The 15,533-nt window shown below is 58.4% G+C and overlaps 1 protein-coding gene across 6 annotated transcripts in view; it reads left to right on the top strand.

Moving 5' to 3' along the window:
- The window catches only part of Clec16a (C-type lectin domain containing 16A), a 150,871-nt gene extending 139,378 nt beyond the window's left edge, over nucleotides 1-11,493 (top strand). For 4 of the 6 annotated variants that reach the window (XM_048333044.1, XM_048333043.1, XM_048333040.1 and 1 more), the window contains 2 exons: nucleotides 4,422-4,574; nucleotides 9,824-11,493. In XM_048333044.1, the coding sequence (XP_048189001.1) occupies nucleotides 4,422-4,574; nucleotides 9,824-10,179 (509 nt within the window). In that variant the 3' untranslated portion in view covers nucleotides 10,180-11,493. Of the gene's footprint in view, nucleotides 1-4,421; nucleotides 4,575-7,119; nucleotides 7,244-9,823 lie in introns of all 6 variants that reach the window. The other 2 variants (XM_048333045.1, XM_048333047.1) reach the window with 1 other exon arrangement.
- Nucleotides 11,494-15,533: the final 4,040 nt, after the last annotated feature.

Below are 15,533 nucleotides of genomic sequence, written 5' to 3'. Positions count from 1 at the left end.
CACCAACCAGCCAGCCTTTTAGAATGGGTGACTTTCAACGGTGGGGAAGACCACAGGGAAGAGTGGGAGGGGAAGGGAAGCCCCTCTCCTCCCTAGCAAGGCCCTGCACCAGCCAGAAATTCCCTGTTTAGTGCTGTATAGAGTCTTGCCACTTTGAGAATAAAATGTGTGCCCAGACATCATGGCTCACACCTGAAACCCTAGCATCTTAGGAGGACCTACAAGCAAAAGCAACAAGAGAAAAGGGTGGGGGTGGAGTTTGGAGAGGACCCTCCAATGGTACCCTCCCTAGGGCTACTCCCCGGATTCACCGGGAGGTGACTACTGGTGGGTGCCATCTTCCTCAGGCTGTGGTTCGTGGAAGCTCAGGGCTGAGTGGTGACCCTTATGTGCCATACCTGGAAGTCTGTCTCCTGTCACCTTCACGTGACCTCTATTCTGGACTGTGGGCCTGTTATCAGGTGGCTTGGGGGTGGAGGGAGGGCTTCATTGTTTTGTCTGCCTGACCTCGGCCTTTGGTTTTAAGTTAGAAGCTGCTGAGGTCCATGCTGGAAGCTGAGGGAGTCGTCCTGGGGCAGGGGGCAATCTGCACCCAGTGGGGACTATGGAGTGAATTCTCAGCCAGCCTGAACCTGAGTGGAGGCCTGGGGAGCAGGGAAGGGGCCAGCATGGTAAGGGGCCGGACTGAACCCAAGGTTCAGACTCGACACCTGGCACTATCTCTATCAATGGACCTAAAATGGAAGGCTGGCTTTGTGGTGTTTTGTGCTCCATAGATGCCAGAGAAACATTCATTAGTGCATCTCCCCAGAACCACAGGCAGAACGGGGCCAGGGGCCACGGAAGACCCCAGGCCAGCCCTGAGAAGCCCGGAACATGGCTCACCAGTAGCATAGGCCACCTGCGTCTGAGCTTCATGTGTGCCCAGCCCTGGGAGGTGTGTAGAGGAGAGGAAGCCTAGAAGGTGAAATCAGGGCCAGCCTTGAGTCTGTCTTTACCAGGCTCTCCTCTGGCCTGGGTGGGCAGGAGAGCCTGACCTTTTCCCAACTTCTCATTACTGCAGCTGTCTTAAGCATTGTTCTAGAAGTGCAATCTTCCTTTAGGCCAACATTGTGTGTATGGGGGGGGGTGGTAATGGAGTTTGTTTTTGTTTTTGTTTTTTGGCCAGTCCTGGGCCTTGGACTCAGGGCCTGAGCACTGTCCCTGGCTTCTTCCCGCTCAAGGCTAGCACTCTGCCACTTGAGCCACAGTGCCGCTTCTGTCCGTTTTCTGTATATGTGGTGCTGGGGAATCGAACCTAGGGCCTCGTGTATCTGAGGCAGGCACTCTTGCCACTAGGCTATATCCCCAGCCCCGGTAATGGAGTTTTTAACTCATAGCTTTGAGCCATGCCCCCAACACAACCCTTTTGGCTTCCATTTGTTTTTGACCTAGGATCTCACTAACTTTTTGCCTTAGCTGACCTGAAACTGCAAGCTATCTCCACCTTCCAATTCGCGAGGATTACAGACATCCCCTACTGCACTCAGCCTCCCCAGCATTTTTTGTTGTCACATTAGGGTTGCATCATTGGGCTGTATTAGAAGCCATTTGAATTCGCCTTCTTTTTTGGACACAGCCATGGGTCTTAAAGGTTTCGCACATTTGGGCATCACCCTCCTTGTTCAAAGTGCAGATCTGCTCACAGCAACTTCCATGGTGTCAGTTCCTCGATGGGGAGACAGAAGAATTGTAAGGCCGGGTGGCCTTTGGTACAAATTCCACAGGCTACGGTTGAGACATATGGCAGGCGAGCTAAGCTTGGAGCAAGCAGATGTCCTGGAGAACCTGAGTGCTGTCATCAGGGGCGGCTCTGCGTGTTTGCGAGCACTCAGCTGTCCTTGGGGGCTCCCATCGCCCCGGAAGCCCGTTCACCTGGGACCGTCGCCAGGGTGAAGCAAGAACTAGAGGCTAGGGGTCTGGGCCATGGTGCTCACCTTCAGTTCCTCCCAGCACAAATTCCCTCCCAGAGCAGGGGCCACCTCAGTTTAGAAGAGAATGCTTCAGATTGCAGGGGGTCAGGGTACCCAGAACCCTGGGCAATTGGGGACAGAAGGGGGGATTTAGCAGCTTCGGGCAAGGGAAATGCTCTCCCAGCCTCTGTCCAGTGGGGCCCTGCAGATGGACTTGCTCCATCTTACCCTATACACCTGTATTTTATCACCAGTCTGGAGCCTCAGCCTGACCCATCCCCTAAGTTCAAGCCGGGGCTCAAACACAGGGCCTGCTACACACCAGTTGCCCCACTGCGATTTCCCCCTATCATCGGCCGTGCCATGTGTGAAATGTGTTCTGTTGGCAAATCTGGTGGTTAGCACTATGCTGATGTCCCAGTTCTTTACCAAGAGCAAGGCCTGTCTTCAGAGAAGGGGTGCGTGGCTGCTGCAATTATAGCCCTGCCACCTGTCCACTCAAAGCTAACCCTCCTTCCTGTTGTAAGACTCGCTCACTGGCCCTCAACTGGCACCTCTGATAAATAGGCAGCTGGGGAAAAGCTGCCCAACACTTTGATTTGTGGAGGGGTAATTCATTTTCCAGGCAAATAAACAGCTTGTAAACTCGGGGGTTTACCACTTCAAGTGATTAAGAAGTGAGCAGCTATAAAACTCCTCATGTGAGGCTGTGGCTAATTGTCCCTGTGGAATTCTGCTGGCCAGAAGCGGGATCTGGCGGCTGTTACCCATACTCCCCTGCGTGGGCTCCCCTGCCACACACAGTGCCTCTCACAGAGGCTTCAGACCTCTGCCACAGACAATGGACAACATTGGACCACGACATCCTGCCTCAGAGACAGGCTGCACACCTGCCTTACAGGATGCATGACCAACCCTGCATGGCAAAACAATTGTACAAGTAGCCCCTCCTTGACAGCCAAGCGCAGGGTTTGCCTAAGTCCTCAGAAAGAGGAGGGGAGAGCACAGCGGGCCCCACTAGATGATGGGAAGGGGACCAGGGAGAGCAAGGGTTTCCCCAAGCACCCCATCTGGGTTGATGGGCAGTGAGGGTTAAACCCCAGGCTTCCTTGAGCTGGGCACAGGTGGCTCATGCCTGTGATCTCAGTCACTTAGGAGTCAGGGATCTGAAGATGGAAATTCAAAGCTAGCCTGAACAGAAAAGTCCATGAGATTCTTATCTCCAATTAAGCAACAAAACATCAGAATAAAGACATGGCTCAAGTGGTAGAGTACCATTCTTAGGCAAAAGAACCAGGCAAGGGTGAAAAAAGGCCCTGAGTTCAAGCTGCAGTGTCTGCATACACACACACACACACACACACACACACACACACACCACACACCACACACCTCACTTCCCTGGGGCCAACACTAAATCCTTGGGACCCTGTTTGTTTTGGGATACTGTTTAAGGCCTTGCAGACCACATGGTCTCCATGGCAACTATCTTCTGAGTGTGAGTGCTGGGGCAGTGTAAACCAAGTTCTGTGACTAGGTTCCCGTAAAGCTTCGCCCACTACGCAAGCAGTGGCTGTGGTTTGCCAAGTCTTGTCCACACCTGTGGCCTTTCTGAGTTCTGAGCAAGGTGAAGGCCAAGTGCAGAGGAGGCCGCAACAAGAGCCATCCCAGCTTGGGGCCGCTTCTGAATCAGGGGCTCCATGGACTGCAGAGCCCCGAGCCCGTGAGTTCCACGTGGGAACCACGTGGTCCACGGGGGCTTCTGGGATTGCTGAGGTGGTGTTTGTTCATGGGGGCTTCTGGGTATTGAGATAATGAAGTCCGAACCACAGCCTTGAGGAAGAGCAGCAGGAAGGACAGACGCCTGGGCTTCAGGACAGTGCACGTCCCAGGGGAGGACACAGGCTGGACAGCAGGGGCCTAGGGCTGTCATGGAGAGAGCATGCTTCTAGGGTGTTCTCCAGCCATGAGCTTGCACCTGTGTTGGCCCTGCTGGAAGCCTGCTAACCCCCACCACAGGGCTCAGCAGAGTGGGCAGCGGGGCCAGCCATGTGCTGGAACTCAACAGCCCCCCTACCCCTGAACCACAAGGCAGAGCAGGGAGGGCCAGGCGGCTTCCCAGTGTGGATCTGGCTCCTCGATTTGGCAGAGCACATCAGGACAGCAGAAGGATGGCCAGCTTCCCGGGGGGGGGGGGGGGTGTTGGTCAGGGGCCCTGGAAGCCCATTCAAGGGCACAGCCAGGGGTGCTGGGCCAGCCGCCCTCCGAGCCCCCACCTCGGCCCCAGGCTGGCTGCTCCCTTCTCCACCTGTTCTGAAGCCACTCCTCGGACAGAGAGGGCAGTTCATCCCCTGAGCCACCTTGGCCTTGAGGCCCTGCCCCGCCTAAGGTGGGCAGTCACCCCACGGTGCCCCCCAGCCTGCCGTGCCCTCCCACTCCATCACATACATATGTCCTCCTGTCTTTCAGGCTTCGCCGTGGCCCAGTGCATCAACCAGCACAGCTCTCCATCTCTGTCATCGCCATCGCCACCGACAGCCAGCGGGAGCCCCAGTGGCAGCATTAGCCACTGCGACTCCGGGGGCTCCTCCTCCGCACCCTCAGCAGCCCAGAGCCCATCAGGTATGGGCCACAGGACTCAACGACTGGGAGGCTCTGGGGAACCTGTGGCCCCTTGCCTCCACTGTGACCCCTAACCCCCCGCCCTGTCCACCCCTCCTCCCCTGTTGGTGGGTGCTGCCACCCGGGGTGACCCCTACAGGCCCGTGTGGTTCCTTTCTCCTCCCTGGCTGGTTCCTCCAGAACCTCTGGTGTCACCAGGAGGCGTCTCCAGAGGGGGCTCTGTGAATCCCAGGAAAGCAACCAATTTCCTCTTTCAGTGGTGGGTGGGGTCCTGTTTCCTACCCCCCACCCCCAACCCCCCTGCCTGTTTGAACTTTGTCAGGATGGAGTGGGGTCACATCTTACTGTTCCTTAACGTAGACTAGGTCAGACATGCCACAGAGTAAACCCAGCCCCAGTGCAGCCAGAGGAGCGGGGCTCAAGCCAGGCCAGACCTGCATACCTCCAGCCCATAGGGTGCTTCACACCCCAGCAGCGCCGCCCCATGAGATCCGGAGGGTCCCAGGGCACACGCTGAGTTGGAGACCCTTGGTGATCTCTATTCTTACAGGCTGTAATCCAGAACCCTCACCCCTCATAAATCCAGGGCCCTGACTTGACCCCTGTTCCATTTTGGAGGCGGCAACAAGAGTCACGTCAGGGCATGGGCCATGCCACATCCCTGAGTACCAGGATTCCTGGGCATGATCCTCACCTTCTCAGCAGAGGGCTAGCCAGCTAGCACCCGCACCTGTGCCAAGCTCCCCCAGACACCAGGGCCAGGCGGGGAAGTCCCCTCGGCCACCTCCCTGTGACCCGCTGCCACGCAGCAGCTGCTCCTCTCCCTGCCAACCCGGAGCAGTGACCGTGCTCCCTGATGGGGCCTCTGAGCCCATTGAAATGTGGCCACACCTCAAGCACTTGCCAGCACTGTTCCACGTTCCTCTCTAGGAAGTGCAGGCAGAGCCATCAGATGCCCAGACCTGCCCTTGGCCCCACTTGATCCTGGCCTCATGCTTGACCAAGATGAGGCAGGCGTGCACGATTGTGTTCATGTGCCTACTATGGTGTGTGGATACTGCTGCGTCTGCGTGTACCCAAACACTCCCCCCACCCCACACCACACCACCCCCAGTGGTTCCTGGGGTGAGAGGTCTCTTCCCAGGCAGAGCCATGCCTGTCTTCCAGGTGTTTTAATTGACGGGGGAGGGGAGTTTGTTTTTGGTTTTGTGCTGGTACCTGGGCTTGAACTCAGGACCTAGACACTGTACCTTAGCAATTTTTGTTCGTCTGTCACTTGAGCCAAAACTCCACTTCTGGCTTTTTTGGTGATTAATTGAAGATGAGAGTCTCACAGCCTTTCCTGTCCAGGCTGGCTTTGAACCATGATCCTCATGATCTTAACCTCCTGAGTAGGTAGGAAGGCAGATATGAGCCATTGGCACCCGCCCCCTGTCTCCCATTTTTAAGGAAGTACAGCTAAGCCGCTGTATGGTAAGCAAATAAATCAAATACTTCTTTGCCTAAAACTGAAAGCAGCAAAGAGCCACAGGAGCACGATGGGCCTCAGGCCACCGCTCGCTTGCCCCTCCCTGGGCGGGGCTTGCACGGGCTGTGCACACTTCTTGGCCCCTGTCCTCGGCCCTCCTCAAACTGTCCTCCATTCCTTGCACGGTGCCAACAACATGTCTTCTCACAAGATGGGCAATTTGCCTGGCTGTCAGGTGGCCAGGCAGTTCTAGGTGATAAGTAACAGGATCTCCAAGGTATCTGCCCAATCACTGCGTCCTCAGCAGGCTGCAGAGGCTAACACTGGCCCAGCTGCCGGCCCCAGCTCCACAGCCGGAGATTCTGCACCTCCCGCTGAAGGGCCACCTGGGCCAGGAACACCACCCTGGGATGCAGCTATTGATCCCTGCGAGGAGAGAGCCCTGAGCCACCTGATCCACCCAGAACCTTGCGTCCAGTCCCCACAGTGGTGGTCTGAGCACATGGCCCCCTCCCACATGGAGCTGGGGGGACTCAGGACTGACTTGGGATGGCCAGTGGCCTGGTTTGTAGCCAGTGTTGAGGCTGTGATCAGTCCAGGTGCCCACATGGCATGCCAGCCAGACTTCCCAGCCAGCCTGAGAGGGCGTCCTCTGGGCCCACCCCCTCCCATCTCCTTAACCTGTCCTGGGAGGCCCAGGGGTCACTTCTGTACTTCTGGCCCAGCCAGAGTTGATGGGCACCTTAGTTCTACTGTCCCCAAGGTCTCTTACAGACCAGACGTCTCTCTCTAGTGACCCAGATCCTTTCTCTAGTACCCAGAAGGCTCTATCATCAGGCAGATGAAGTTGTACAAGCAGGGGATTGAGTTCTGGTCCTGCAGGGGCGGGAGGGCTCAGTGATGCCCTGTGGGCGGGGAGACTGGCATTCCGTGTACCGGCTGCCAGGACCCCATGCCAGGAACCAGTTGCTCTCGTCGATGCTTCGCGTCCGTCGCTGCTCCGTGTTCCTTCTCCATGTCACCTTCACTGTCCATTGTTAAAGGCTTTCTATGATCTGTCGCTGTGTTTCCCTCTAGTCAGGAGTGGCAGGAAAGAACGCCGGCGAGTGCTCAGCCTGTCGGAGGCCGACAGTCACGGCGGCCACTGGGTTTAGTGCTTCGAACGGCAGCTGCCACGGCAACTCGTGCACAGTCAATTCAGGCAGGTCTCCTCCAGGCGCCCCCAGGGGCCCTCCACGTCCCTGCACACTTTAGCCGGGCCTGAGGGGGACCCCAGGCTGTGAGAGCTCTGGCTGATGTCCATCCCCCACCCCCTACCCCCCTCAGAGCCGGCTCTCCTCTGAGACCAGCTCCCCCAGCCCGTGCCTCCCAGGGGCTCTTCCTGCACAGTCTGGAAACCGTGTCCTTGAAACACCACCCAGAGCCAACCCTGAGCCAACCCTGAGCCAACGCCCGTGCCCCGGCCTGTCCCCACAGTGCCCTTGGGCGGTGGCGCTTGGGGAGCTGCTGAGTGGAGAGGTGAGAATTTGTAATAAGTGGCAAATTCAGCCACATGGCCCAGCCAGGGGACATAAGTCATCTTGCTTCCAAATGCACGGGTGAGTGGGACGGCATCGCCTTGCGCAGCTCACTGCACACACTCAGGGTCACAGCGGGCTCTGTGCTCGGCCCTCCAGTGCTGCCTCTCCCGAGACATTGCGCCTGGGTTGGTCCTGCGCCTCTCCAATGGCATTTGCGCTTGCCAGCGGAGCCTTTCTCCCTCTTTTCCGTTTACCACTGTCCCTCTGCGCTTTCCTTCTCTCCGCCACATTCGCCCGATCTCTCAAGCCCACGCACAGCAAATCCACGTTTTCACTAGAAGCTGGCGCTTACTTGACAGGATGGCTGTAGGCCCTGCCCCCACAGCGACAGAGTGGCTGCCGAGGGTGCTGGCTGGGTAGGAGGAGGCCCAAGCAGCCGCGTGGACATCTTGTCCACCTCAGCCTTGGCTCCTCTCCCCAGCTCAGGGCCAGGAAGGCAGACCTCACCAGGAAGGAGACACCTCATCCCCTAAAGAAGCTCGTGCAGTGTGTGTGGCATTGTTGGGTAGTTGGTCACCTTTGCCAGACCCCAACTGTCCACTTGTTCTTGCAGGTTTGAGCCTAGAAAAGACTTTCCCACAGAAGTTTGGATTCTTATGTTTGTTTTTGTGCCCGTACTGGGGCTTGAACTCATGGCCTTGGCACTGTTGCTTTGCTTTTTCCACTCAAGGCTAGCGCTCCAGTCATTTCCGCACTGCCTGTTAGATGGCCTCCATGTGCAGAGGCTCCCAGCTAGGCTGTGCTCTCAGAGTGGGCGCTGGGCAGCTGAGCCCGCGCTCACCCCTACATCTGCGTGCAGCAGGCCCCGAGCCAAAGCCAGCCAGTTGACAGGCGTCCTTTCACAGAGCGGCAAGTCCATTGCAACTCAGAGAAACCAGAATTTGTGCATACCATGAACTGAGCACTTTCGGGCTCAGAGGGGACCTCAGCCAGCAGTTCTCACTGTGCCCGCGGGCCCGCAGCCCACAGTGTTTTTTCCTACCTTCCTTCTCAATTGCTTGATCCACATACAGATTTCGTTTAGCTTTGTTTGGGTTTGTTTTTTAAAGCAAGGCCAGGCACTTGCCTAGCATGCATGCCCCCCCCCCCGCCGAGGTCCACCCCCACTGGCACAGTTAGGGGGAGGGAGGGGAAAGACCTGAGGAAGAAACTTACTCGGGACCTTCCAGAACTTGAAGTCTCATGGGAGGAACGCCATGGCGGAGCCGTCTTTACCCCGTTGCCCTGCGTCTCCTGGGGGTCTCTTCCTCTCCTGCATCCCATGCTTAATGCTTTTTGTTTATTTACTTTGCTCTTTGTTCTGCTATTCCTCTGCTCTGTTTAGTTTGCCTTCCTATTTTATTTTTGGCTTAAAAGAGACCAAAAAAAAATCCTAACTCAATTGGAATCATATTAAACCAAAATGCCTCCCGTCTTCCTGGGCCCCAGAGGGTGCTGGCACCGCTACACCACGCGTGCGCACAGTCAGCACAAGATGACAGATGCAGACAAATGAGAATTTGCTGCCCAGGCAGGAAGCCGCTGTCTTCCCTCCCGGTCTCTCAGTGCCCAGCCTCTAGTCCTGGAGGAAACTCTCCCCCTTGAACCTCAACTTGTCATTTTAAAGAAATAGGCCATCTTTTGTCTGCAAGGACTTTGAAAACCCCGAAGAAACAAACACCTGCCACTCGGCGCTTACTGGCGTCGGGTGCTTCTGGCCTGAGTGGCCCCACCCCCTGTGTGGACGCAACCACAGTTTAAGGATTTGTAACTGCAAAGTTGCACAATGTTCTTTATAGTTTACCATGTTTTCATCTCACAAGGGGCTCCCTCTTAGGGGGGGTGCGTGACCTGAGTGAGCCCCAAGCGTCCCTAAGCCCTTTACTTCCAAGGCCCTCACCTCCATGAAGCTGGGTCCTGACTCGTCCATCCATAAAGCCTGCCTGGGCTGGGCCTCCACCCCCCAGAAAGCTCCTAATCCACATGTTCATTCTGCACAAGCCCCGGATTTTTCTCTGTGTCCTGACATGCTTTCCCCAGACCTGTGTGAAGCTAGGTGTCTCCCCCCCCCCCCACAGAATATGTGGCTTGAGGCCCTGTCCCCAACTCTGCCACCCCCACCCAGCTTTCCCCCAGGCCTGGAGTTGGGGTGGGAGCGGGAGTGCCAGCCTGAGTGCGGCATCCCCAGCACTGAATGGGTCCCCACTTTTTCTCCCTGCTAGATGCCCCCATGACTCCGGAGCAGACTCAGACTTCCCCGTCCGACAAGTTGGTGATGGGCAATGACATGGAAGCAGACCCCAAGTCTGGGAAGAACTTGGCTCGGGGCGCAGAGGCAGAGACTGCACACCTGTCCCCCAGCCTGCTCCCCGCCCCGCAGCCCACCATCTCCCTGCTCTACGAGGACGCTGCGGACACACTGAGCGTGGAGTCGCTTACCCTGGTCCCTCCGGTGGACCCCCACAGCCTCCGCACTCTGCCTGGTGTCTCCCAGCCCTCCCTGCCAGCTGCGGCCTGCACGGCAGCCCTGAGCCAGGAGGCAGCGGGGGCAGAGGCGGAAGGCCCCGCCAAGCCCTGAGCGGCCCGCCCCGCCTCGTGTGTGGCCAGCGAGCAAGGACCACGGCGGACGGCCAGACACATGAGAGCCACCCACATCTCCCAGGAACACCTGCCACCTGTCCCTGCGCTCCCCAACATCCAGGCGTGGGCTCCCTGTGGAACCCTCTTTTGCTCTGTACCTCATTGAAGCAGGCTGGGGCCATAGGGACAGCCCAGTGCGTGCTGATGACGGTGGGGGGCCACCCCGGGAAGAGGCCCTGCTCCTGGTCCCTGAGCCCGACACCCCACGTGGCAGGACCCACCGGGACCCTCCACCCCCCCCCCTCCCCGGTGGACACAGAAGAACCAGGCAGGATCGCCTTTGTTAGAAATGTGTAGAAAGGGAACTTAAGACAAACATCCCCTTTGGCTATTTATTTCTGCTGCCAACAGTAGGTGAAAAGCATTTATTTAAGAAGCACCTGTTTGGAGCAAAGAAGTCCAAAAAGAAGAAAAAGCCTCCTCAGCCTAAGGATGGCGGCAGGGTCGCAGCAGGCTCTCTGCTTTCCTTCCTGGACCTCAGTGTCTGACTTTCAGAGTTTCGGTGTCACTGTCGATTTTCACAAAGGCTCCTCATTTCTCTGCACTAACTCTCAGGAGCCTGTGGGATGGTAACGCTTAGGTTATTGTAAAAGAGAAGGGCAAGGGTTCTGGAGGCTTCTCTGCAGCCGGTCTCATTCCCCAAGGGCCATCTCCCCAGGAGAGGGAGGCCGCAGCTGCTCCCCGCTCTGAACACCAGCCTCCCCAGTTCCATCTCCATTTATTTGAGCTGTGAAGACCGCCCAAGCCAGTGCCTGTGGCTGGAGTTAAAATCCAGGGGGCCACCTGCAGCCATGCTTGCTTGCCCACTGCGGCGTGTCCAGGACCCCAGCGGCAAGGCCAGCCTCCCCAAACCACCCACAACTGTCCTTCATCCGCTGCTGCCACCCCCACTGTATGGATCTCCCAGCCCCTCCCGCCCCGGGGAGCTGGCCAGCTCAGCTCCAGGGCCTTCCTCAGCCCCACATTCACACCTCCCTCCCTTAGCCGCAGGCGTGATCACCACAGCCTGGCCAGGCAGGTGGACCCTGAAGACGCCTGTGGGAAGATTGCCCTCCAGCCAGCTTCCCCACAGGGCCCAGACTCAGCCTCCCTAGGAAGCCCATGGCCTCCTGGAGAGGGAGCAGAAGCCCTCCCGTGGGGCTCCCCACCCAGTCTTCACCCCGCTGAGAAGGAAGGCCACACACAGGCAGAATCCATAGCGCCCCGGCCAGCCAGGATGAGCCTCCACCATGAGCATCACCCCGGCCAAGGGGAGGCAGCCGGAGTGGGAGAAGAGAGAGATGGCGATGAGGAGGGGAGCCCGTGCTGTCCAGAGACTGGCTCCCTACAGCTCCGGCACCCCTGCCGCCATGTGTGTAGCTTGATCTTCTAGAGGAAAGGGGGTGGTGCAGGAGCAGGCCAGCCCAGAGCATGCTCTTGCGGTTTTGACATGCCTGTCTCCAGGACCGCAGAAATGGGAACAGACGAGTGAGTCCCCCCACAACTGCTCTCACTGTGCCCACACAAGTGAGCACCCGGCCCTCCACTCCCACACCCGTCCCCCGTCCAGCATCCGCACCTGGCCTGCTGGCCACGGCCATGGAAGGAGCAAAGTCGTGTGTGGCAGCAGGCCACCAGGAGCCAAAGCTGCCACGCTCAGTCCCTGGTCACGGCCAGGCCTGCCCCCTCCCAGGGCCCAGCGTGCCCTTGGGAGGCACTTCCAGGTCACCTGGGCTCCAAGGCTCTTTGCTGGCAAGGAGGGACATGTGCCCTGAGGCCACCCACCTAGGGACTCAAGAAGGACCTCCTTGCCCAGGTCCTGGTCATCTTGGCACAGTGGACATGGCTTGTGTCTGCAGGAGCACCCCATAATCCTAACAGCTGGGTCCCACCAGGCAGGCCCGTCCAGGGCCCCGATGGTGGGAGGTAGAGCCAGGGGTGTGGGTGAGCCCCCAGCTGGGCCACCACAGCTTCTGATCTGGAGGTCTTGGGCAGCTCCCATCTCAGAAGTCTGGCAGAGTGCCATGGCTGCCCTTCCAAGGCTATCAATGGGCTCACTGGCCTTGTGAGGTCACAGGAACCCCAAACCTTGGCTTTGGGCATGGCCGTGGGCTGTATGTGACGCCCCTTTCAGGTTTGGAGGTTTGGGCAAAGCACGGCCTCTAGGTGGATCCAGGCACAGAGGGCACCCCAGATGGGCAGAGACAGCACTTGAGCCTGAGAGCTGGGGGAGGATCCCAGAGCAGCACCCCCACTGCCACACAGCCCTTCCCCGCTCCTATCCCGGGCCTGGGCACAAGGCACTGGTTTTCCCTGTGGTCTGAGACACACTGCTTTAAGTAAGGCACCCCGGATCCGGTTCTGGTCTTTCCTAGATGCAATAAATACAAACTAAGGCAGTCATGTTGATGGCAGGCCTACACAGTAAGGTTCCCTCTTCTGAACTTGATTCTGCAAATGTGTGACAGTAACCCTTGTCCCAGAGTGGAGCAGGGCTCCAGCCTCGGCCTCCAAGCCTCCCTCTGGAGGCACCAGCTCACGTGACTCAGGCTTTGCCGGTACTGAACACCAGGCGGAACTTCCTTGTAACTTCAAACTTGGCAATAAAAGGACAAAAGTACCAGCAGTGTGGCCTGTGCCCCCAGTGCTGTGGTGGGACTCAGAGGGAAACAGCCTGGGCTGCTGAGCCCTTGTCTCCTGCCTGCTGGCCACAGTCCCTCTCCCCCTGCCCCCGACCACCCCACCCGAGGCCTGTGGCAGCAGGCAGGGGCAGAATTCCCCCCCAGCCAGAACACCTTGAAAACCCAGAGCCACTCAGCATACGTAGGCAGCGAATACCCTGTGCCTGGGAGCCTATGCACACAGTAGGTGCTCAGTAATGACACCTTTCCAGCTCTTCTGAAAAGCCTGCCTGTTAACCCCCTGCTGGACCCCTGCCTGGGTGTGGCCTAGGCCAGGTTCCCTCTGTAAAGTGCCATCCAGTGCCAGCCTGTAAGTTCTTGGACCCTCAGGGCAAATGGCCTGGGGGCTCAGGTGATGTCTGAGTGTTCGGCTGGGGCTGCTCAGAGGGCGCACCTTTAAGAGACGGAGCCTAAGGGAGGTCTGTAAGTCATTGGAGGTGTTCCCCTTGGAGGGGCCAGTGGTGGCCCCGCCTCTTCCTCCTCCTGCCCACTTCCTCACATTCCTGGCCATGGCTTCTGCCCTCATATACCACCACAGGCCCAGAGCAATAGGGTCGGTGGGTCGTGGCTAAACCCTCCAGAACAGTTGTGGAAAGCCCCAGAGCTTGCCCATTTTTGGTTTGCTGGCCGGCATGTGTCACTTTGCCTCTGTACGTGTCTGTTCTCATGTTGTCCTGCCTCAGCCTGCCAGTGGCCTACTTGTAGAACAGTCACCATCACTGTCCCCTGGCCTAGCCAGGGTCGGGCTCCAGAACCTGGAGGCCCCTCCTGGATGCACATCCCAGTGGGTCCTGACAGCCCCAGGTGAGACTCCCACAGGGTGGGGGTGGGGTGGGGGAGCAGCCAGCTGGGTGATAGAAACCCCTTCCCTGCCCAAGTCTTCCGGGTGCTTTCTGGTTACCAGTCACTGGGGATTTGTTCAGAGGCGGGGGGCCCCAGCCCTGCTCACAGCTCCATCGCCTGGTTCTCAGGCCTTTGAACCTGGGTGGAGCTCCACCTGCCCCCCCCCCCCCGGGTTCCAGCTTGCCCAGAGCAGGGCTGGCCTGGGTTGACTGCCATAGTCGCGGAGCTGATGCCTGTAACCATCTCAGCTTACTTTTCTGCAGGCTATGGCTCAGCAGACACCTCCCTTATCCAGGGGCCAAGTGGCTGTCACCCCAACCCCTCCCCAGTTGGGAGACCTTCACCTGGCCTGGAAGCCCCCACCCCTAGCTCATTTCTACCCCAGGACCTTGGCATCTACCTTTCTTCCCTTTCAAGGCCCCTCCCTACCTCCTGGTTTAGCCATGGCATGGTGCCACCTTGCAGAAGCCTCCCATGGGGAATGAGCCTGGGTGGAGGGACACAGGTGGCCATCAGAAGTCCCTGCCCTCCAGGTCACACCTGGGGACATGGATGCTATGGGGTACAGGGGACAGCCCCCCACCCCCCAGCCAGCAGGGGAGGCATGGCTCTTGCTCACAGCAACATTCTTTTCTGGAGACATTTGGAAGCCAGGATTCAAATTCAGACAGCTCACGATGCTGCTGCTCCCCAAGCCTCGGTTTCCCCCTCTGCTCCTCCTTTGAGCACCAGGAGGTTAAAGGGACCCAAGGATGGCAGAGCAGAGGCCGCCGAGCTGGTTACTAATGAATGAAGGGATGAGCCACCACAATCAATGGAGCGCCCTGGTGAATGAACAAACAGATGTGAATCAATGGGTGAATGAGCTGCCCAGGGCCACTCAAAGGAGGCCAGAGGTCAGGCGGCGGCTGGCCCGAGGCTCACCAGGCACGCGGGTGACAACCCACTTACTCACTCCTGGGCTGGTGCCCAGTGGCCTGGTGGGTCCTGAGTCAGCATCCTGGCCCCGTTGGCACCGGCCCGGGCCCAAAATGAGTCAGGACTTTTTAGGCAACCCCAGTCAAGAGCCCCAGCAGGAACTGGCCTGGAACCGAGGGGCTGTGGGTGGAGCCAGGAAAGGGGTCCTAGGCACCCCTGGCCTGGAAACGAGCCTTGCCCTTCCCCAGGCTGACGGTGCAGGACAGGGCAGCCCCGCCCACCACACACGGTCACACACGTGACCTGCCGTGTGCCACCTGACCTCTGCCCGTGACAGTGAATGACTGGCTTCTCTCATGCCCGCCCACCGCCCCCCTCCCCCCGGCTAATGGTCTCCTTTCCCCCATTTTGCAGAAAATGAGAGGCTCGGCAGCTCCCGAGCCACCTGCAGAGGAGCTTCTTGGGGTCCACGGGTGAGGGCTGAGGGGGGGTCCCCGAGGCCCTGGTCTGGGAGTAGGGGATCCAGTTGGGCTCTGAAAGGCATGTGGCTGCCCCGAGGAAGGGAGTGGCACGAAGGACAGGCAGTCACGGGGTGAGGGGCTGCGCCTGGTGATCCCCGGCCTAGGCGGGGAATTTGGTGCTGGGGATTTTGGGCTGTTGGAGGCAAGGCAGGGGCTTTCTTGGCCTCTCACTAAGGCCGCTCAGAAAAAGGGGGGTTCAGCCTCCCTCCCTCCATCCTCCCTTCCAGGGAGTGACTCTGTTCAAATAGAGCAGCTTGTATTTTACACAGACAAAGGAGAGCCCAGAGCCACACGCGGTGGCTCATTACTGTAATCCCAGCTCCTCAGGAGGTGAAAATGGAGAGGATTGT

Source organism: Perognathus longimembris, chromosome 23 (assembly GCF_023159225.1).
Source record: "Perognathus longimembris pacificus isolate PPM17 chromosome 23, ASM2315922v1, whole genome shotgun sequence".
Lineage (NCBI taxonomy): Eukaryota > Metazoa > Chordata > Mammalia > Rodentia > Heteromyidae > Perognathus > Perognathus longimembris.
The sequence above is the reverse complement of the archived record's forward strand: the minus strand, read 5'-3'. Positions and strand labels throughout refer to the sequence as shown.